Raw genomic sequence first — 23,635 nt, 5'->3', positions numbered from 1 at the left:
GTTGAGCATAATTTCCATAAAGCACAAATGCACAATAATCATGAGAACACCTATGGGAAGGGGGGATGGTATAAATATGTGATTGGAGTTGCACATTTTCCATTGCTAGATAGAGGTACACATGTTGCTACTACTGACTACTCATCGATGAACTAGAAAGCAATGACAGGCAACAAACTACCCCCCATTACTCAGAGTTGTCTTTTACCAAGTAGGTTGCCTCCTAATCAAACACCATCCTAGTGGTGGGAAGAGTGAAAGGTATGTGATTTGGATCTAGAATGAAATATCAAGAACTCTACTCATGGATTTTGGGACTAAGATAAAGGAAAATGGTTCATGTTATGGGATTGGAGACGCATGGTGACTAGGTCAATCGCCATGTAAAGGGGAGCTTACATATAAGTTATTTGATCTGTTATAGTGCAAGAGAGAAACATTAGCTTAATCAAGGCACTTCCATGTAAAAGTCATTACTAAGTTATTATAAATGTAGGTTACTATAACCGTCCATAATAAACGAGTAGTTTAGGAAGCATTGGTTAGGTTAGAAAAAAATAGAATGAGGAGAAATTATTCACCATGAAGAAGGGCACCTATTAGATTGAGTAAAAAGTTGCTTTTTTCTCAACCTAAGAGAAAAAAGTTAAAATGAGGTGAAATTAGATACCATGAAGAAAGGCACCTCTTAGGTTGAGGGGAAAGAAAGCTACTTTTAAAATTTAGAGTAAACAAGAAGAGTAATTTTGTTGGTTATCAATAACTCAAAGAGTAAGTGTTAATTCTTATTAAGATTCCAAGGATAGATTGAGAAAAGGTTTACCATGTATAATATGCTTGATGGCTTTGTGTGTATAAGAGCATACCAACTAAGTTGACAAAAGTAGACAACTCCTTATATGTGTATGTGTGAGCATGTGTGCATGCATGTGTGTGTGCACATGTGCACGTGCATGTGTGCTTGTGTGTGGCGCATATGCATGTGTGCATGTATACACGCATGCATGTGCATGAGTGTGTGTGTCGATGTGTGCATGCGTGTGCCACACGTATGTGCATGGCACATGTGTACAAGACTCCCAAATCCTCAACGATAGAAACTACATTTTAATAATACATTTAATTATACACTACAATTTTGGTATCTCCACATTTAAATTTAAAGATGTTTGCTAACTGCAATAATATCTCCATGGCAATGCACAATTTGAGCATCCTTCACTTATCTGTTAGATCATCTACATGCATACCATATCCTCCCATTGCATGTTGTTGTAGAGTCTGTAATGTGCCAATATTTTCTAAATGGATTCTTTCAAAATATTGGGCTATTTTGTTACATAACTCCTTGGAGATTATTTCAAACCATTTAAGCTTTTATTGGGTTTGTGCAATATATGTGCTTTCCCTATGAGTTAATGTACTTGGAATTGCTGCATACATATAGTATGTCATGGATATATGTCCTCTCCCTATGAGTTAATGTACTTGGAATTGCTGCATACATATAGTATGTCATGAATATATCCGTTTGGAATTCGATTCTTCAAGATGGATTCACCTTATCGATGGTGCCAAGTCATAAAAAATCCTTGATTGAAAGCAATTAATCTATCGATGGATTTTGTTGTAGTGTAAAAAGCGAGCAATAAAAAACAATAAAAGATTTATAATCCCCCATTTCAGTAGCAAAAAATAATAACTTATTCAAAAGTCCATATGTTTCCTCAATGCTAGAAGGTTAAATATGCATATAACTTTCTGAGCCACTAACACTAATTTCACATCATCCATGAGATAGTTTGTATGTTCAATTTCCAATTCATTGTTTGTATTAAAGACAAACCCTACAGTAACTGCAATCAAGTTCTCTCTTTCCACTAGAGTAATTGAGATCATCAATGCAACCTTTTACACAGGTGGGGTGTTTCCAAGGACTCCTTGCATGCATATGTAAATGCTTAGCTTTTTTAACTCTGTTCACTCTTGGAATGAAACCCATGTTTCTTTGTTACTGGAAACGTATCCTTCCCTAATGATTTATTCTTACCTCCCACTAATCTAACCAATGCAACAAATTAACCACAAATTCATATTTTGGTGCAGTAAATTTTACTAGATGGTGCACAAAGACATGATAATCATCTAAAGTATGCCTTGCCATTTGATTTGATATGTAACATGACCCTATTTGGACTTGTAAATCAAAAGATACAAGGATGTGAAAATGCCCTCTTTTGGGCCAAAACAGGGAGCGCGTTAAGGATGTGAAAATGTCCTCTTTTGGGCCAAAATAGGGAGCGCGTTAATCTTTTGGGCCAAAACAGGGAGCGCGTTAAACATTTTCACATCCCTGTATTTTTGCAAGATGTCAACATATGATTTTTTTGGCCCAAAAGATGAGTTTTTAACATCCCTACATCTTTTTATTGTCAAATATAAATGGCATAATGTTACATATCAAATCAAATGACAAGGCATGATTTAGATCAATATCATGCCTTTTTGCACCATCTAAAAAAATTGTGTGCATCAGAATATGAATTTTGTGAAATTCTATCTAATTTTTTGCACCAAGTTTAAAGCAAGGTTTCCCATAATAGGGAGCGAGAAGACACTGTCTATTTTGGCAAAAAAAAAAACCAAAATTTAAAATCCTCTACCTTTTAATTGCACTATGGGGATCACCCTTCATAAACCCATCAAGCATGTGCAAGCAAGCATGTATAAAAAATTACCCCCATTCTTGCAATTTACATTTTGTCATGTAAATGGTTGAACCCATGTATGTGTTTACATTTTAAAATATCTACATATATAAATTACATTAAGTTGCTATTTTATAAATCCCCTCATGCACACAAACAACATGTAAGTCCCCCACTAAAAAATACCCCTCAATGCACAAAAGTGGTATGTTACATGTTTATGAGTGACCCCCCAGGATAATTGCCAAACCCAAATGGGGTCATGTTACAATAGTCCTTAACTTTAGAGTACTCAATTTCAAGAAATGTGACATATAACCACTCTTTTGAATAATTTATACTTCAAGCAATTATTTTATTAAAAACTTAGATTCTTTCTTTGCTTGCTTGATTTTCCAATCACTTCAACTAATTGTCGCTCACTTTTTCTCGCTCGCTCTATTGACTGCCTCCAACCAACACAATTATGCACTTCCTTGATTTGTCATTTCCCTTTCTTTTATGGTTGAGGGGAGGAACACAACTCCCGAAATGGGGCAGTCAAAACTTATGGAAAAGGAAGAGAGCATTAGGTCGAAAGAGTAGAACAAAGCTTGAAAGGTGGTAGATGATAGATGTTAAGAGGAAGCTAGTAAGAGTGGAGATCAAGAGACATTATAAGATAGTTTCATAAGATCCTCTAAATATTGATTTAGCATCCAATTTGATTAAGCACAAACCTTGCAACTTCTTTACATGTTCGATTCTTTGCATTTCGTACCCCATTCTTATATATATAAGCATGTTAACTATCTTGTATATTACAATTTTCATTGGATTTATATTCCCACTTAAAGAGTTTACTTGTCTCCTTTCTTGGTCCTCACTAAGAGCTCTAGAATTTTTGACCTCCTTTTAAACTACTCCCAACTTTTCTTTCATGAAGCATGGCCTTGTGTACCGACTATAATAATTAATGTAATATAGTAGATTGAATGATGAATTAATAGGCTTTTGGATTGGCCCCAAACATCTAAATGCACCTATTTATTCTTAGGACTCTATCTTAACTTCTCTTAAGAGACATGGCCACGAAACCATGCAAAGCTAGGCTTTACACATCTTCCCCCCCCCAACATTGAGAACGTGATAGTCCCAAAAATTGAAATGTGCAAGGCTAGAGCACTTTGCTAGCGTTGTAATTTTGATGGTAGCATTGCTCTATAGTTTGCACTTATTGCTGGCCTATTGCATGTATTGATGCAACTATTATGGGTATTTGCTCTATTCCAAGATTTTGTCTTCAAATTGGTAGATCGCTTTCCTCAAAGTGATAGATTGTAGGTACCTTTGTTCAACTAATTTTGATGGAACATTGCTCTATAGTTTGCACTTATTGTAGCCCTATTGCATGCATTGATGCAACTATTAAGATACTTTCCTCGATTCTATGCTTTTGTCTTCAAGGTGATAGATTATAGGTACCTTTGTTAGGATCATGCTTTTGCCATGTAAATACATTCTTAAGAAGTTCTAGTAGAGATTTAAATCATCTTTTATCATGACCTACCGAGGAACATGGCCCTGTAAGGGAGACAAATCCACGAGTACAATATCTAATTGGGTTTAGTTTATTTTTCAGCAAAAAACATATTTATCTAAATAGATTAAAATAGTTGTTTTCAAACATGTGGTTGAAAGATCTTCTTTGCAGGGAGAGTTAATACTTATTTGCACTTTACTAGCAAATCCTTAATATTTACTCATTAGCACAACACATCATGCAACGGGTCAGGGAAGCAACGTCAAGTTCATTAGACCTTAATTAATGTTTTTTGTTTTTTTTTGCGTTGTTTCTTTTATCAAGTATGAAACAATGCCCTAGATGGGGTGAGCAAGATGTGGTCTTGAGTTGCCCCTAGGGCTTGAACTTTGAACCAACCCCTAACTCACCCACACATATTTGCCACTTGGTCTACACGCTCGTGGCAAATAGTATTAATGTTGCTTGACTATTATAGTTGGTGGTTCACTGATTTAGCAGTGGGCAGTAAAATGCCTTACTTAAGGCCTTATGACATTGTGGTACTTTTGTGGGAAATGGGAAATGCTATGCCAAGGTGGCAAGTGGTCCCCTACCCCTTCTTCCCATTTAGTTCCCCCAAAACCAGGGAGCATTTGAGCTCAATGGTTTTGTGGGAAAAGGAGTTTGTGAAGCATTTAAGGGCTGAAAATGACATAAAATCCACGTTTTTACTAATCATTATGTCACTCAAAGTGGAAAATTCATTTTTCCCTTTAGTGAGGCTTTCTGCTGTATTTTTCCATTAATGTTTCAAGTATGCTAGAAGTATTTCATAGCCTTTCCTTTCATTTCTATAATAAGATGAATTTCATTCATGTGGCTTGCCCAGAGAGAGAGAGAGAGAGAGAGAGAGAGAGAGAGAGAGAGAGAGAGAGAGAGAGAGAGAGAGAGAGAGAGAGAGAGGAATTAAAGGGATGCAAATAGCAAATGCAACTTAGCTAAATCATGACAAGGTGAATGATATTTAATAATTCATAAGGTCTGCCTAGGATCAAAAAAGGGAAAAAGAATACACTAGAGGTGATGTGTAGGAAGAGAGAGAGAGAGAGAGAGAGAGAGAGAGAGAGAGAGAGAGTGGCGAACATAAAATTTAGGACTTTCCAAAAACGAAAATTCTGAATTTTAGCTTCTTAGAGAAGAACCTCCAATTAGACCTACCCCCAAGGGCAGGCCAAAAAAATTCAAATGAGAATTTCCCAAAATCCACATTTTGAGCTTTTCAAAGTGAAAACCTCTGATTAGACCTTCAGGCCAATAAGTAGACCCTGATTTAATGTTTAGCAATAATCATAATCTTTGAGAAACCTAAAGCCCCGGATCCAGAACACTCTGGGTGGCAGCTATGGCGACTTCCCTCGCCACGCAGCTGCAAGCTTTGGCTTCTCCTGATGGAAGTGCCTTCTCGAATCGGAGAAATACCACCCGCCCATCTATTCTTTTTGACTCTCGTCAAGCGGCCGATGTCGACATCACAACTCTATATTCTTTCGCTTTATCAGGTCCATCCATTTTGAAGTCATTTCAAATATAGTAGTCGTCATTTCAAATATAGTTTCCTTATCGCAACGTAGCATGCTTGTGTGGTATTGCTCCAGGGCTGTTTGTTTTAACCAGGGCTATAAAAGTTAGTATGCTTGGCTATGTTTTAAGTTCATTTGGTGAATGTCTAGAACAGAACAGCTCTTTTGGTGTCGACTGGCTACGTGGCTAAATGGTGATTGTGCTTGTTTCTCAGTCTTGTAGTTAAACTAAGGGTCTTAGTCCTCGGCAAGTGTTACTCGTCCAACTGGTTCATGCAAATGGCAAAAACTGTGCATTCATGGAAAAGAAAAAGGTTGTACTCTCCTAGGCGGTCATGGGGAAGACCATAGGAAAAAAAATAAAAAATAAAAGGAAGACCATAGTTGCAGTCTTGCATTATAGAATTTTACGCAGGGTACCTTACCTGGTTTAGTCAGATATGCAATTGTTATTAGAATGTTTTTTAAGACGGTAGTACATATAAGAAAGCTTCTAGTGGGTCCTAGATCTTCCAAAAGTGTCACTCGATACTCAGATGAAGACATCCAAATAGGGCTATCAAACGATCAACAGAGACAGAAACAGAATTCTATGACATTGACGTTTATAGATTGAGATTGAAACAACTCCATAAAGGTGGCATTTTTCGTTTGGACTTTATTGCAGGGAGGAGTCGAATGCATGCACAAAGAAGTGGGGAGTTAAAGCTGCTGGAAACAGGCTGTTTAAAGGCTGTCACGTTGGCACTTCATTGCGTTTTGATTCAATTAGCCTTGGACTATCTGGCGTCTTTTGAAATCAGCCTTCAGTATTATGGAGGAGTCCCAGGATAGAAATGAAACGAAATGAAACAGGATGTTTTCTTAATATCTTCTAAGAGGACCTGACCTAATAGAATTCAACGGATCTAAAGGTTCATTGAAGGCCTGGATCATCAAATCAATTCCTGGTGAAAGTCGATTAGCCCAACACCAAGTACGATGCTTTGGCCTGTGCAAGGAATTATGAGCAAATGAAGAAGAGTGATACAGATACTCATAGTAGATAGTCCCTGCTATGCGTGATGGAGTTTATGGTTTTCAATCTTATGAGTGACTGTCGTGGATTGAAACTGCACTATGTTGTGTTTTTAGAGGATGAGTTTGGGAATCTTCCTGGATTCATCTAGGTATATGCTTTTGCCGTATTAGCAGACATGCAAATCTCACCATGTGAAGTTTTCGTCCAAGTTACGGCTTGTTGGTATTGCGATAATTAAATGGTGCGTTGCCCTATCAGCTAGATTTAGATGCTTGTTTGGGAGAGACTAAAATGAAATCTTTTAGACTTCACAAGTAGTTGTAGCTTGATTGAAGAGATTTTGGACTACTTTTTGATTAGCCTTCTTCTTTAGTGCTAGCCTTTGTCATGGCTGAGTCTGCCCTTCACCTCCGGAGTGCCGACAGAAACTCAGTACGAAGACTTTGTATAAATGGATGCTCAAGTATTTGTGGGTGTGTGGATTTGTATGTGTGAGATCATCTTTGTATACTATGGTCTACCCCCACTGTTGGGCGTTGATGACGTCAGTGGGGATGTCATAGTAGCTAGTCCCTACTGTGCGTGATGGAGTTTATGGTTTTCAATCTTATGAGTGACTATCGTGAGATTGAAATTGCACTATGTTGTGTTTTTAGAGTATGAGTTTGGGAATCTTTTTGGATTCATCTAGGTATATGCTTCTGCTGTATTAGCGGACATGCAAATTTCACCTTGTGAAGTTTTTGTCCAAGTTGCGGCTTGCTGGTATTGCGATAATTCTTTCTATCTTAAATGGTGCGTTGCCCTATCAGCTAGATTTAGATGCTGGTTTGGGAGAGAGGAAAATGAAATCATTTAGACTTCACAAGCAGTTGTAGCTTGATTGAAGAGATTTTTGATTAGCCTTCTCCTTTAGTGCTAGCCTTCGTCATGGTTGAGTTTGCCCTTCACCTCCGGAGTGCCGACAAAAACTCAGTACGAAGACTTTGTATAAATGGAAGCTCAAGTATGTGTGGGTGTGTGGATTTGTATATGTGAGAGCATAATTTTATACTATGGTCTAACTATTGGGTGTTGATGACGTTAGTGGGGATGTCGTAGTAGCTAGTCCCTGCTATGCGTGATGAAGTTTATGGTTTTCAATCTTATGAGTGACTATCGTGAGATTGAAACTGCACTATGTTGTGTTTTTAGAGGATGAGTTTGAGAATCTTCCTGGATTCATCTAGGTATATACAGACACTCATGTACTCTCCAAGAAGAGAGACAGGAATCAAAAGTTCACTTGGATGGATAGAAGAAAAAGTTTAACTCTTAAACCATCTAGTGGCCGAGGGATCAAAGTTCAGGAAGCCAAATGACGAGGGGTCCCAAGGGGCCAATACATTGGGTACTCGTGTGGTACCTTCCTGTGACTTCATGATTTCACCCTCAATGTGATTTTGTGGTTAGAAACCAGGATTTGTACTGGAGTCAAAGATATGTTGTCCCAAGGCCGAGCATAAGGTCTCTACCATAAAAAACATGTGAGACAAATGGCCTGTAATAGATAAGGGTTCTATCAGTTTACAGGGACATATATTGCTTTAAGCCATTGACTTTGTCATTAGGACAAAATAGCTTTGTAATTTTGTTTTGTGCTATAGGAGTAGTAGTTTCTATGGGCTGGAACTTCTTCTCTTTTTAAGGCGATCATGTCTTCCTCCACCTTTTTGTAAGTTTCTGAACATGATCGTTTTCTTGTTTGTTTTCCCTGGGCAAATTATGTGCAGGTTTGGAGGAGCTTGCTACTTTGGATATACGTTTTCAATCTTTCAAGAAAACACTGTTCAGTATGGAAAGTTGCCAAGTAGACAGAGAGCGACAGGGGCAGGAATTCAATGCAAAATTTGATGTCTCTGTGCGTGCCTACTTACGCTTACTTTCAGACTTCCTGCTGCTCACCCCTGCGCATCAAACACTCGAATATTTGATTCGTCGATACAAGTTGGTGACATCATCTTTTATTTATGCTGCAATGATTTTACTTGCTTGTTTGGGAATGGGTGGGTTATAATTAGAAGATGCGGATTGCTATCTACACATAAAGATTACCTTGAATATGCTCTTTCATCTAAAGAAGCAGAAGCAGAAAAGTTAATTCAAAGCTTCTGTTTTTTAAAATCATGTTTTCATAGGGGTGTGTTTGCTTGTATTTGCACATTTCCATGATTGATTTTGAAGTCCACTGGTCAGAGTCTGTGAATGGTGTATACAAATCCAGTTTTCTTTTGTCAGCTCACTGAGTTATTCTTGTGTGGCTGATTCTATTGTTTTATGTTGTCTTCTGAGCAGGATTCACATCTACAATGTAGATGATGTCATTATGAATATTCTTCCATACCATGAAACGAGCCTGTTTGTGCGGATTGTGCAACTTTCACAAATTGAGTATGTTGCAATCTGATTTTCTATTTGTTTTTCATACGTATGCACGTATCTGCATGCATGCAGGCATGTGTATGTGTGTGCGCGCGTGTTTGGTGTACTATGAAAAATAGCTTTCAATAAGAGATTTTTCACAAATCAAAATGCACCTGGAAAATCATTTAGATATTGTGAAGTCCACTTTAGAGCACCACCCATGACAATGTGGTGATAACAAGACTAAATTCTTAGCTAATGCTTGTGCAACTGATTGTTACGAGAGATTACTGAGATATCAGATAGTCAGGAATTCAGTATTCCAGCAATAATCTTGATTTGCACTCTCTTTGCTGACCAAGGAAGTGGTTGACACTTGGTTACACAAGTGGCAAGTACACTTTAGTTTCACCCTTATCCTGATGAAAAGAAGATGCAACTTACAGCAGGGTATTTATCTGGAAAAGCATTACTTTGGTGGAAGGAGCTGCGGCCAAATCCCTCCACCTGGATCGAATTTGAAGAGTCTTCAGGAAAGAATTTCTGAAGAAAGAGAAGGACTATGACATCGTAGGCAAGCTCAAGGCCTTGGATAAACAGAATTTGACTTTTGAAGTTTATCTTCAGAAGTTTCGTGATTGCCAAACCAGAGCCACAATGATGGACCCTCTCACTTTATTGGGCTTCTTTGTGGATGGCTTGCCTGATTCGTATAAACTTAAGATCAAGAACAACAAATGTACCACTTTGCAAGAGGCCATGAACTATGCATGCATCTATGATGATACCATGGCCAACGCAAAGGGAACCACTCCTGCCGAGAGCACTAGTTAAGGCTATTAATGGAGTGTTCACATAAGCGTTCATTCCCATTGGCATTTAGAGAGCCTATTGACTTAAACTCAGATTCCTCATGTTTCGTGTGTTCTTGTGGTTGCTTGCAGGTCAGAGCTTTCAGGAGTGATGGGGTTGTGTCAGTAGGCACCAGTTAGGGAGCACTGGTTAAGGCTATTAATGGAGTGTTTACATAAGCGTGCATTCCCATTGGCTTAGAGAGCCTAGTTACCTTTAATAACTGCCCACCAAAAGATATACTTTAAGGACTTCTGTGAAGAGAGAAGATGAAATGTAGAAATTTAATGGTGAAGGCTGAGCAGTGGGAATGCCCCTTTAAGCAAGATTCTTTTTAAAAATATTCATGGTCAAGATCAACTCAGAACTAGACAACATGTTACTTCCTAAAGAAGAATCCAATTTTACTTTAACTTTAAAGAATGGACTTTGGATTGATGAAATAAACCATTTTGTATGGAAAAAAACCTGAAAGTTTTAATCAAGTCCACTAGTGCATAACATAAGGGGTACTGGAAATCCCCAGAAGCAGCTCCTTGAGCTCTCGTCTCAGCCCCCCCCTCCCGCCTCCTTCCGCCTCAGCCTCCACCCTCCTCTTCGCCTCGCCTCCCCCCACCCCTTCCGCCTTCCTCTTGTATCCTCTCCTCCCCGCCTCCTTCCACCTCTCCCTCGCCTCCTCCTGCCTGCAGGTTGCCGCTCCCTCCCTCCCCCTTCTGCCCTCCCCCCTCCTCCCTCTGGCAGCCTCCGCCTCCGCCCCACTCCTCCTCGCCGCCTCCTCTTCCCACTTCCCTCTCTCCGTCCTTTCCTTACGCTCCTGCTGCCTCCCCGTCCTCTCCTTCCGCCCCTCCGTCTCCTTCCACCTACCCCCGCCTCCCACATCCTCTCACCTCCCCCCCTCCATTCCTCCTCCACCCTGCCTTCATTCGCTCTCTCCCCTCCGCCCTCTCCTCGACTTCACCTCGCCTCCTTCGCTTCGCGTCAGAGCCCTTACCTCCACCTCGCCTCCTCCTTGACTCCCTCCTCGTCTCCCGTTCGTCCCCTCTTCGCCCCCCATTCGCCTTCTCATCTTTGAGGGCTCTCCCTCTCCATTGGTAACCAACTGGTGTACCCGTTCCCTCGCAGCTGGCCCTTGGTTTTTCCTTCCCTTTGGGCAACAGTGAGCGGTTTGTTTGTCTTTAGGGAAGTTTTTCTTGGTGGTGACCCTTGGTTTGGCTAGAGGGGCTCTATGGCAGCACCCTCTAATTCCACAACCTTTAAGATTCTTCTTTCCCTAACCGACAAGCAACAGGTGAAGCATGCAGTTCGGTCACTTCAGGACAAGGCGATTGCAGAATTGTGGGCCTCACTCTTACAAGGAGACTGGTGCGAGAGTGGATCTAGCGAGCTTGGCACTAGAGGGTGACTACATTCAGGAGGTCACCATCTATGGAAGAGGCGTATTTCTCATCGATCTGAGCTCCCCTGACACTGCCTCGACCGGTCGCCATGTGGCAGGATATTATCTACACCCTCCACTCCACCTGGGAGCATAGACCCTAGGCTCTAGGGCGACTCTCGCGAGGCGTGCTCGATTCTGCAAGGCTTGGCTTGCAGGAGTTTTTTACATTTTCACTCTGCGAGGGATTCACTGGTTGTATAGTTCCCCCAGTTGGCTGTTAGCCCCAGTACGAGAGATCCCCTAGGCAGTGAGCTAGGTTTCTCTGGAACAGGCCGATTTTTCATTCAGCCTTTTTCTGGGTTTTTCCATACTTAGCAACTTCGAGGCTGCTGTTTTGTATGAAGTTTTTCAATCATTAATGGAAGGTTGCTTTCTTTGCAAAAAAAACATAAGGGGTACGAATGGGAATGCAAGTCCCTTGTTAAGGTTATCTTTGACTTAACGGAATTAGTTATGTTAAGCTCACTAACATAACCTAACAGTAGGTGGGAAAAGGCCTGGGAGATTGGGTACACTATGGGGTGGGTGTTTCCACGAGTAGGTCAAGGAAGCAGTTTCAGGCTTACTTATCTGTGGATGACTTGTTAACTGGAATACTTATGATGTAGGGTATGTTTCTCATAGCCGCCGTAGATAGCTGATTTCATCTAGGGCCCCATTGATATTCTCTTTCTTCAAGAGCATAAACCGGATGAATTAGTTTGCGGGAAATCAACCAAACTCTTTTTTGTCACACTTTTTGGTCTAGTGCAGTTGGCACTAGAAGAGGGACGTGCATTTCTATTTAAACTTCTTTTCTTCTTTAGTTGTTGGGCATGGTGTCATCTCCCTTTTAGTGCTTAGAGGATTATCCTTTGCTTGATGGGTGTAAAACTGGGTTTCTTGATTCGTAAGTGAGTACCAAAGGAGTATGCATTTGGTTTTGGAAATAATTGCTCTCTTAGATTTTGATGGTGACCACCTTCATGGATCATGGTGGTTGACGTCGTCACATGGAGATGCCTTCAAGGTGAGAGAGGGGGAAGAGAAGGGGATTGATAAACTTGAGGAAGACCGGGGAATTTGATGAAGAGTTGATGTAACTCGTCTGTCCTCCTCCACAGGGTCAAAACCCAACATGAAAGGTGTAAGGGAGATCCTTGGCTCAGGAGAATCCTAGTCCAATAGTTAGTGATCGAAAAGGCGGGGGTGGGGTTTGAAGGTAAGGTAGCAAGCTTTGCAGTCCCTAGCTTGTGATCTGGAAGGGTGGGACCCATGGATGTAGAGAATCCAAAGCCACTTGAAAGAAGCTCATCCTAATAGTCGGACATTGAAAAGGCGGGGGGTGAGGTTTGAAGGTAAGGTAGCAAGTGTGTGGTCCCTAGCTGTGATGTGGAAGGGTGGGACCCATGGATGCGTGCAAAGACGGTGGTGGAGCTCTTGAACTATACATCCTTTTCGAGCTGTAACAATACATCTTCTGAAGATACGCAAGTTATTGCAGCCGACAGAAGTGGTCAATGATTGGTTGAATGGGTAGCTATTCGTAAATTGGAGGTGGAAGGCGGACTCAAACAATGAAGATTTGTCCGTTGCTTGGAAAAGGATGAAGGGAGGGGGGCTAACAGAGGGAGAGGCTGAAGGGGGAAGGCAGAGAGGGAGGGGTTGAGAGGAGAGGAGGAGATGAGGGGAAGAGAGAGGAGAGAAGAGGGGCTGATGAGAGGGAGAGAAAGGGGAGGGAAGGGGTGAGAGGAGGAGCGAAGGGTTAGGCAACAAGAAAGGTGTAGGGATAGGTAGTGGAAGGTAGTGAGGTGAAGAAGAATGGGGTGAATAGGCACAGGGGGGAGGAAGAGTGGCAGCAAGGGGGAGAGAGCAGGGCGGAGGGGCAAACAACGGGGTGAGAGAGAGCAAGGCAGGGGGAGGGGAAAGAGAGTAGGTCAATAGAGGGGTGGAAAGAGGCAAAGAGGCGAGGAGAGGCAGTAGGGAGGGAGGATGCATGACGGGGTGCAGCGACAATTTTCAAGCCCTTCTCTTCTTCCTCTCTTGCTCTATATCTTACACACACACATACATTTGTTGCACACTTTTTACTTTATAGGTAGTTTTGTGGTGGGAGACATGTTTTGATCCCAAGGTCATTTTATCAATTGGCAATTAGGATGGGGGTTAGGTGCAAGCAATGGACCCTTTAAAGGTGTTAGTATAGTTTGAGAGTATCGCCAGTGTATTGGTGCCCTTAGGATGAGGATACTCTTGGGTGAGTCTATATATATGAGTCAAGGACTCATTTGTATTGATATGTCGGGATGGACTCCTTGACCTAGAGCAAGCCTATGTCATGTCTTGGTATGGGACTTGGTATGGGACAACGGGGTTGTCGCTAGGGATGCGGCTCGGTGCTTGGCTAACCTCAAGCTCGAAGACCGATGCTTTAGATTTTGGATCTATGGCACTTGCCAGCTCGCCTAAGTTAGTCATACCAATCCTTGGTAGTTTAGTAGGTCATGGCTATAGAGTAGATCATGGATTATACCCGGGCTTATTTTCATTATTTGAGGATGTGATGGGTTCTCTTTAATCTCTTTTGTGGATAATCATATGGGATATATGATTCTTGGTATTATTTTTGTTTTTCTTGGTGGGAGATTAATGTGGCTTTGCAATACTAGCTTGGTGAGTGACTCGACGTAGACCGAGTATGTCACGATCTGTGACGTATTCCTTTCTCTATACCTTAGAGACTCATGGATGGTTTGATGTCCATGGTTTGATGAATGGACACTTGTGGAAGGGTATGCCCTTTCGACGGGACACTTCCTATGAGGCACAACCCTTCACAAGAGACATTCTATTAAAGAGACACTACCACTGTAATGTACCCTCTCATCAAGGGTCACACCCTTCACAAGGGGTACACACCTCTTCATGCACATACACTTTGAAGTACACACCTTTTCATGTGTGACTCTTTACTCTCTATATAAGAGAGGCCCAATTGTATGGATGACACACTACAGACACTCAAGCAATACAAATATTCCTTGTTCTTTGCTATTTCAGTCTCCTTTCTGTTCCTTAGCACATTTCTAAATATAGTAAATCTAGGATTTCTTACAGTGGTATTAGAGCAAATTTCGCTCCTGCTTGTAGGAAATGCCTCCCACCTTCTAGCGCCTATCTGATACATCTCTTTCCACTAGAAGGATATCCACACATGTTGCATGGAAGAGATGGAGAGAATGAGCGTAAAATTTTTGAGCGCCAACCCCACCTAAAGTCATCAGTGGCCTCTCCATCTCCCTCACATCACGAGTTGATGTGAATGGACACGACAAAAATCGTGTCTTTTGATGTGGACGCACCTTTTTCACCATTGGACACACCTTTTGATGAAGAGTTTTTGACTCCTCACCCAAGGGACACACCCCATTGTGGAAAAAAGGACACATCTTTTCGTGTGGGGACACCCCTCTTTAAAATAGGGTTGCACCCCTTCAAAGGTACACCTATTCCAAGGGTCATACCCCTTAGAATAGGCACACCCTTTGGCACCAAGCACCAACCTACAAAAGGGTACCTAGAGGGGCCCTAAAAAGGGCAACCACCCCTACACTCAAGGCCTAACCTAAGACTATCCTTGGGTTCAAGTAACCCAACCTTTAATTTTTGGGAAAAGCAAGGCCTAGCAGTTATTTCAGCCATCGCAAATCGGCCAGAGCCGTCTCGAAAGTGGCACCTGCTGCTCCGTACAATTTAGCATGCCGATTCTGCTCCCCCCTTGCTGATTCTGCTTGCCAGCCCACGCCAAGCTTGCTCCCCACCAACACTTCTGCTTCCAGGCTTTGCTCAGCCCTTGGCGTCCTTCCATAGTTATGCCAATCCTGCCCTCAGCCTGCTGAATCTGTTCGCCAGCCTTTGCTCAGCCATGGATGTTTTCCATCGCCTCAGAAGAGTGGCAGCCTGACGCCAATCTCTGCACAGCCTGCTCTACGTCTTCACCTCGCCATCTCAGCCTGCGAACAGAAGCCTTGCTGTCCCACAAATCTCCTCAGCCAGCCCCTCTTGTATAAGAAAATCTCGACTCTACACAACAGATCGAGATCCTGGGTGGTTCATGGTTTTGCTGGCAACATATTCTGCCCACAACCGGACTGTTTGGTCGCTGATTCGCCTCCCTCTACAGCAAACCCTAATTTTGAAATTTGAAGCCTGACTTTTGTCTTCTACCAACTCGACATCAGGACACCAGAGGTAGAAAACACTTACTCCAAGCTTCCAAAACTAAAAGACTTGACATTAAACTTCCGGAAGCCTACACTGGTCAACAAAAGCGCCGAATAGTTGACCAATGGCTCGCAAAACTGCGCATGTACTTTGATACTGTTGACCAATGGCTCAAGTCATCTCCGTGGATCCCAAGAAGGTCGAGGTAATCTGAAACTGGCCTACTCCTGATGTCCGCTCTTTTCTCGGATTGGCAAACGTCTACCATACAAAGGTCTATCAGTTTTCCGAGATTGCAGCTCCTATGTCTGAATTATTGAAAAGCACGCAGCATCATGTAGTTCCTTATGCTGCCCATCCAGGCATCAACAAGACTTATAGGTAGCCAACTTGGTTGAAGAGCACTATGCCTTTTTGTCTTGCACTTAAGATTTTTCAGTGGGTAGTTCAGATACTACAGCCACTAATGATGATGACCCATATGCTTTTTTGACTTGCAATTACGATCCTTCAAAGGATGAATGCTCTTTCAGTGTTGATGAGACACTACATACTTGGTATTTTGATAGTGGTGCTTCAAAGCACATCACTTCCAAGAAAAATCTGCTTGTAACTCTGCATTCTTCACCCACCAAGAAGAAGGTAACTGTTATGTCAGCCGTAATCTTGGTATTATCTAGTGTGGTTACGGTGAAGCGGGAAACCAAGGGGCTCGACAGTGCTTGCATCAATATGGAGTGCGATATTAAGGTCTAAAGGGAACTAGGGTTCTAAGGTCCTTTATGGTGGACATGTGGCACCCAATTGGACTCCAAGTGGCAAGCATTGGGTTCAGGGGAGATTTTTAGAGATAGGCTCCAAAAAGAAAGAAAGGAGAGGGAACTCGAAGAGGAGTTCACGTACGAGGGCACTCTGGGGATTGTGGTTGGGTGGAAGAGACTTTTGATGAGCCCTTTTTGTGGGAATGTAACACTGGTATCAGAGCCAATGAAAGTTCAACTCCAAGGAAATGAAAGTTCTGCCATGACGGTCGTGATGCCATAGTTGTGTAGGGGAAATCAGAGTCTGTGTCAAAGCTTCCGTTGGAGGGATGCTAGTTTGCGCTGATAGGATGAAGAACTTATCAAGTAATAAGTCACGGAGCAGCTGATGGAAAGGATTTGGAGACCCATAACGCTGAAATAAGCATTAGTTGTCCGCAAGGGGCTAGCAGAGATTCTGTTCTGAGTTTTCGACATGAGCAGAAGGATTCCAAGGCTAATTGCAAAGTACACATCTCAATCCATTGTTGCTGAAACAATTGGCAAGCTCATTAGTATCAACCAGAGCGAAGTTCATGGCGTCTTAACGTAAAGATGCTACTTCGGAATGGAATGAGATTGACAAACGAATTCAGAATATTGGGCAGATGATTCATGCACTCAGGCATCGATGAATTGTCTCTCGGTGGACGGACGCTCTTATGGATTGTCGTTAATTTGTTAATCAATCCCAAAATCCGCACTATCGTTTTGAAATGAGATTTCCCAATTCATATTATACAGGCTGTAATCGTACATGGGTTGAGATGCTTGGTGAATAGCTCCTTTGGATCCATATTTGAAGGATATGGTGCGCTCTGTGTAGTGGAGAGTGCCCACAGATAGCTTGCGTTGGCTAAAAATACTTGCCTTGGCTTTCATTGCTAAGAATACTGCCGCTCTTTTCTATGCTTGAGCGCCAGCACAAAACTTCGACCCAGATAAGATAGCTTTTGGTGACCAGCCAGACTTTTTTATCACTACCCTTTGCTTTCAAAAGCCACTGGTCGACCTTTTTGTATAAGTACTGCCCCAACAGCAAAATCACTGGCATCTGTCTCAACCACGAATGGTTCATTGGGATCCACTACTTTTAAGATAGGAGTTGCCGGTATAGCTACCTTTAATTTTTCAAAACTTCTCTTTTGAGGTTCATCCCATATGAAGGTGCTTCCCTTCCCCTTAAGCTGGTCCGTCATGGGAACAACAATCTTGTCACTGAGGCGTACCAAAGGACCTCCTTGGAGGGAATGCTTCCCCCCCTGCCCTCAAAACTTTTGGCATCCAAGGAAAAATGGGAATCAAGTAGGGAGATTCAATCAGGCCCAAACTAACCGAATGTGGTGGAGAGGAAAGAGCACATGAGACTCAACTGAGAATATTGGAAAAGAATCAAGGAGTTAGTTGTGATCCCCAAGAGTCATGAAGGAAGTGCAACAAGTACCTGTGAGAAGCGATGGACCTCCCACAAGTTTGTGCACCACCTTCGTATACTAGCTGCCTTGGATTTTTGGAAATGAGTTGGAGTTTTCCAACATCCCCAATCGTATATCGCAGACGTGATGAAGGCTATTATTTCACCCGTGTTGCACTGAGTGGGTATAGCAAAGAATGGCCACATCCTACAAACCTAGAAGAATTACAGATATTCTTAGGTTTGTCAGGATTCTATAGGAGATTCATCCAAGATTATGCTAAGATTGCTGTTCCGATGATGGACCAGCTTAAGGGGAAGGGAAGCACCTTCATATGGGATGAACCTCAAAAGAGAAGTTTTGAAAAATTAAAGGTAGCTATAGCGGCAGCTCCTGTCTTAAAAGTAGTGGATCCCAATGAACCATTCGTGGTTGAGACAGATGCTAGTGATTTTGCTGTTGGGGCAGTACTTATACAAAAAGGTCGACCGGCACTAGAAGAGCCCAGAATCGGAGGCCAAAACTGGCCAAAATCTGGCCGACCAAAAACTGGCCGACCAGACTGACCAGGTCGGCCAAAATCTGGCCGACCAGACTGGCCAGGTCGGCCAGATCTGGGCCGACCAGCTGGTTGACCGGCTGGCCCTTCCCTACTTAAAGGGGGGGGGCCTAGGTGCTCATTCACAGCTTCTGCTCCTGAGGTCCCTGCACACCCTGAGCTCCTGCCTCCTGGCTGCCTCCTGGCTGCCTCCTCTCTGCATCTCCTTCCTGCCTCCTGGCTGCCTTCTCTCTGCCTTTCCTTCCTGCCTCCTGGCTGCTCCATCTTCTCCTCCAGATCTGCCCCAACTTCTGCTCCTACTTCTGCTCCAAATCTGCCTCAACTTCTCCTCCAGATCTGCCCCAACTTCTGCTCCTACTTCTGCTCCAAATCAGCCACAACTTCTTCTCCATCTACTGTTCTTTTTGCTCCAGATCTGCAGCAAACCTTGCATCAGTTTGCTGTCCCAGATCTGGTTCAGTTCCAACTTGTGGAGCTAGTGCAGAAGTCCACTACAGTTGGCTGCCCTGGAGGACTGATGTTTGCTCCCTCCAAAGCTTCTCTCCGATACCTTCTCTTGTATTGAGTTCCTTTGGTGATATATATTTCTTCTTCAGCTATCATTAGTCTTCAATGTTGTTTTATTTGTCTCCAAGAACTTTCTTTATATGGTATCAGAGCAAGGTGTGCCTATCGACACCGGAGCCTTGACCTGGAAAGCTTGGAAGATAGATCATCAACTGAAGATGTCTTCTCCTTCTTCCCCGAAGCGATCTCAGCCTGAATCGACCTCTATTCAACACACCACCCTCGTCATATGTCGAGAGAGAGTCTGCAAGGATCGAAGGTGATGAATACCTCTCCAAACTCTTTAAAGAATTTGCTGAAGTTCAGAAATGGAAGGAACTTGAAGCAGGTACCCGCACACCTCGTGCTTCTTCTTCTCCACGTTTTTCTTCGATACGTCAACAAGGACCTCTATTCAACTCAGAAGAAGCAGAGCAACATCTCAAGTTCGGTGCCGACGAAGAACAAGTATACCCTGACGAAAGAGGATAGGCCGGCATGAGAACAATGGATTATTCGACAATGCCTATCCCACAAGAATCAGTGCAAGGTATGTTGCCCTATTCCCTTGGTGCAACTCCATCTGTTATGCAAGGCATAGGAACGAGTAATCACGAGGACACAGATCCATACATGCATGTGAACACTCGTAGACGAGAAAGGAGAAATGCGTCAGACAATGAGTTTGCTTTCGGTTCTCATTCTTCCTTCCCTCCCATCCCTCTCATATCTTCCGCTGCCATCTTTCCTCCAGTGGCTTCTCATCCTCCATCCTCTCCCATGCCACTGGGCTCCTATAGTTTATTTCCCTCTATCTCTCCCGCTGCCCCTTTTTTCCCCTCTCATGTCGTATCCCGCCTCTCATGTTTATCCCTCCCCCTCAGGACCTTCTCCGAATCCTTTTGTTCCTTCGGTGGTGCCACCTCTCCCTTCTTCTCACTCCGCTCTTGTTCTGAAGTCTCTCATGCCTCCACCGGTTGCTTCTCCCTATCATTCCCTTTCTTCCTCTCACCCTGTCTCTGCAACAGCCAGACATGCTTTTACTGATATGACTCGTTTTAACGGGTCTAATTATACCACATGGTCACATCTCATGCGCCATGTGCTTGATTCTCAAGACCTATGGGAACTCGTTTAAAATACTGAACCGCAACCCGATCCTCATGTTTATCCTTATCAGGTAGTTTGCTCGTGGCGACATCGTAATGCCGCCGCCATTGTCGAAATCATGCAAGGTCTTTTGCCTGAATTTCACTCTCAATTACAGCATTTTGACCTTGCCTCTGAGCGATGGGCACATCTCATTGACCGCTATGCAGCCCGAGATCGTACTCGTCGCATCAATCTTGACCACGATCACCAGCAATTCCAGATCACTACTGACGATGATCTCAAGGTCAAACTGGCAGACTACCAGCGGTTAGTTGCTGAATTTGCCACAACTGGTCCTCCCAAATCCGAAGATGACCAAGTTACTTTCTTTTTGAACAAACTCCCGCCCAAGTATTTTAGTTTTATGCAGTAAATCATTTCTCAACCCTCCCTTCCTACTTTTTATGAGTTCGAATGTCAACTTTTGCGTTATGCTCGTCTCTACTCTCAGGTCCACCAAAAACATAGTGTTCCTACTTCAGAGGGGGCTCTTCTCTCCGGGATTCAAAAAGATCAACTCAGCTCCGGGAAGCCCTCTCCCACTCCTAACTCCAATAACTCCTCTGGTATTAAACTTGCCTCGCACAACCTTCCCAAAAAGAATCGGTTTTGTCAGCATTGCCTAGAAAGTTGGGCATGTTGATGACCAATGTCGCTCCAAAGGATGGATGTCAAGAGTGCCTTTCTCAATGGCTACCTCGATGAGGAAGTCTATGTGGCTCCCCCACCAGGTTTTTCTCCTCCTGGCCATGAAAATAAGGTATTCTGTCTCTGCAAAGCTCTTTATGGGCTTAAACAAGCACCTCGGTCCTGGTTCCACCAAATAGACACCTTCCTCAAAACTAATGGGTTTCATTCCACTCCTTTTGATCCGAATTTATATATACATCAATCTTCAGAGGGGCTCTGCTTTATCTTACTTTACGTAGATGATCTTTTGCTTTTGGGCTCTACCACCACCACACTTCAATTCATTAAAACTCAACTCAGCACCACATTCGAGATGACCGATCTCGGTCTTCTCTCCTATTTCTTGGGCATGGAAGTTGTTCAGCATTCTGGTGGTATCTTTGTTTCTCAACACAAATATGCTCTTCAACTCCTTGATCAGATCATTCCCCACGAGCCTAAGCTAGCTGCCACTCCCTTGGATCCCACAGTCAAGCTCTCAAAAGACTTGGAGTCTCCTCCCTTTGATGAACATCTCTATCGTCAGGTTGTTGGCAAGCTGCTCTAGCTCATTCACACTCGTCCGGATCTTTCTTACTCAGTTTCCATTCTCAGTCAGTACTTTAATGAACCCAAGCACACTCATTGGCATGCATGTATTCGTATCTTGCGGTTCATACGTGGTACTTACTCTTATGGTTTACATTTCAGACCAGGACTAACACTACAAGTCCAGCTGTAAACAAGAAACTGTTGCTGGATCTTCTGTTGAGGCTGAATACTGGGCCTTGTATGATCGTACCACAGAGGCCATTTATCTCCGGCACTTTCTGGCAGAGACGAGGTTTTAACAAAGTATTTTGGCTTTGATTTTCGTCCTGACAGAGATTCACCTGTGGCCTTTTACCTGTATTTTATCTTACCTTTGTGCCAATTTGGCCTTTGATTATCCTGTCCTCTAGAGTTGGAGATTTCCTGGCTTAACATCCTACACCCATTGGAGATTCCATCTGGCAAATGGGAAAGCATCTCCATGGATTTCATTGTGGGACTACCTAGGACATAGAGGGGGCACAACTCTGTGTGGGTAATTGTGGACCGGTTGACCAAGATGGCTTATTTTATTCCTGTCAGTGAAGATGTTAAAACTCTAGAATTAGCTAGGCTATTTGTGGAGCATATCTATAGACTGTATGGGCTACCCGCTAGTATTGTTAGTGACCGGGATAGCAAATTTAACAGCCATTTTTGGAGGGCTGTGTTTAAGAGGTTGGAAACTTCATTGAATATGAGCACCGCGGATCATCCACAGAGTGATGGTCAAACTGAAAGGGTCAATCAAATCATTGAGGATATGCTTTGAGCATATGTAAGTAAACGGCAAACTAATTGGGAACAATATTTGCCCATATTAGAATTTGCATATAACAGTGCCAAACATTCAGCTACAGGTTTCAGTCCATTCATGATGATGTATGGATTTCAACCTAGAGCCCCAATGACAGTGGGACTTGAAAAAGAGAAGGTTCAAGCGGCCAAAGACTTTCTTGAGGATATGAATCAAATGCTTAAGTTAGCTAAAGATAGCATAAGAAGAGCTCAAGATAGAGCACGAAGTTATGCAAACCCCCATCGTAGAAAGTTGGAGTTTGAAGTGAGAAAGTCTACCTTAAGGTACCTGAATCTTCAGAATCTCTAAAAACAGGTAAATGTCCGAAGTTGTCTCCTAGGTATTGTGGACCATTCACAATACTTAAGAGGATTGGAGAACTTGCTTACAAATTAGCCTTACCTGAGGGATGTAGAGTACATCTAGTTTTTCATGTTAGTAGGCTAAAAAGAAAATTAGGAGATGATGATAATCTCATTGGAAATGAAGTCCTAGTTGAGCTTATTGAACTCGCATCTTTACCACATGAATCAGAAAAAATTATTTAGATACATAAGAAAAAAGAACGCGACATACTATATGGAAAGAATGTCTGGTTAAGTGGAAAGATAGATCTGAAGAGAGTTCAACATGGGAAAAGGTAAGCAGTCTCCAGAGGAGGTTTCCCAATTTTGTTTTTGAGGACGTAAACCATTCTTAAGGGGAAGGGAATGTTACGTCAGTCGTAATCTCGGTATTATCTAGTGTGGTTACGGTGAAGCAGGAAACCAAGGGGCTCGACAGTGCTTGCATCAATATGGTGTTAGAATTATAGATATAATTCAGCAGTGACCAATGTAATATAATAAGCTAGTTAGGGGCACTTTTCAGCAGTGACCAATGTAATATAATAAGCTAGTTAATGATGGTTTGATGAATGGACACTTGTGGAAGGGTATGCCCTTTCAACGGGACACTTCCTATGAGGCACAACCCTTCACAAGAGACATTCTATTGAGGCAAAGAGCTCGAGGGTAGGCAAGTTTCTGTATATGTGAGATTGCCTTTTACCATATGTGAGGGCAGGTAAGTTTCCGTCGCAATTACTATATGTGAGACCACCTTTTTACGAGGGGACATAGGATCAGAGGTTACAATGTTACTTCATTGATTTCTATTAGGCATCTAACAGTCTCTTTGTCATTTTGTTCTTGTTCATTCATTGTATATCTAGAAACTATGTGACTAAGGTTAAGAAGATGGATCCAAATTGTAAAAGGAGGGATTTCTAGCAACCAAGTTGAGGGATTTGCAAGATGTGTGATTTTGTGGTCATATAGATCAATTGAGAGGACATGATTTTTAAGGTCGACAAAGAGGGATGGAAAACATATCCTGTGATATACAAATTAGCTT

At 42.6% G+C, this 23,635-nt stretch overlaps 1 protein-coding gene across 4 annotated transcripts in view; it reads left to right on the top strand.

The window, feature by feature from the left end:
- The first annotated feature begins 5,578 nt into the window (after window positions 1-5,578).
- The window catches only part of LOC147893517 (ARM repeat superfamily protein), a 207,170-nt gene continuing 189,113 nt past the window's right edge, over window positions 5,579-23,635 (top strand). For all 4 annotated transcript variants that reach the window (XR_015542194.1, XR_015542193.1, XR_015542192.1 and 1 more), the window contains exons 1-3: window positions 5,579-5,771; window positions 8,586-8,799; window positions 9,148-9,243. Coding sequence is in view for 1 of the 4 variants with exons in the window: in XM_087385521.1 (XP_087241647.1) it covers window positions 5,615-5,771; window positions 8,586-8,799; window positions 9,148-9,243 (467 nt within the window). In the remaining 3 variants the exon portion in view is untranslated. The remainder of the gene's footprint in view (window positions 5,772-8,585; window positions 8,800-9,147; window positions 9,244-23,635) is intronic.

Source organism: Dipteris shenzhenensis, chromosome 15, assembly GCF_047967505.1.
Source record: "Dipteris shenzhenensis isolate YYH24624 ecotype China chromosome 15, Dip_SZ_1.0, whole genome shotgun sequence".
In the NCBI taxonomy this organism is placed as follows: Eukaryota; Viridiplantae; Streptophyta; class Polypodiopsida; order Gleicheniales; family Dipteridaceae; genus Dipteris; species Dipteris shenzhenensis.
Note: the sequence above shows the minus strand (reverse complement) of the source record. Positions and strands in the feature narration are given on the sequence as shown.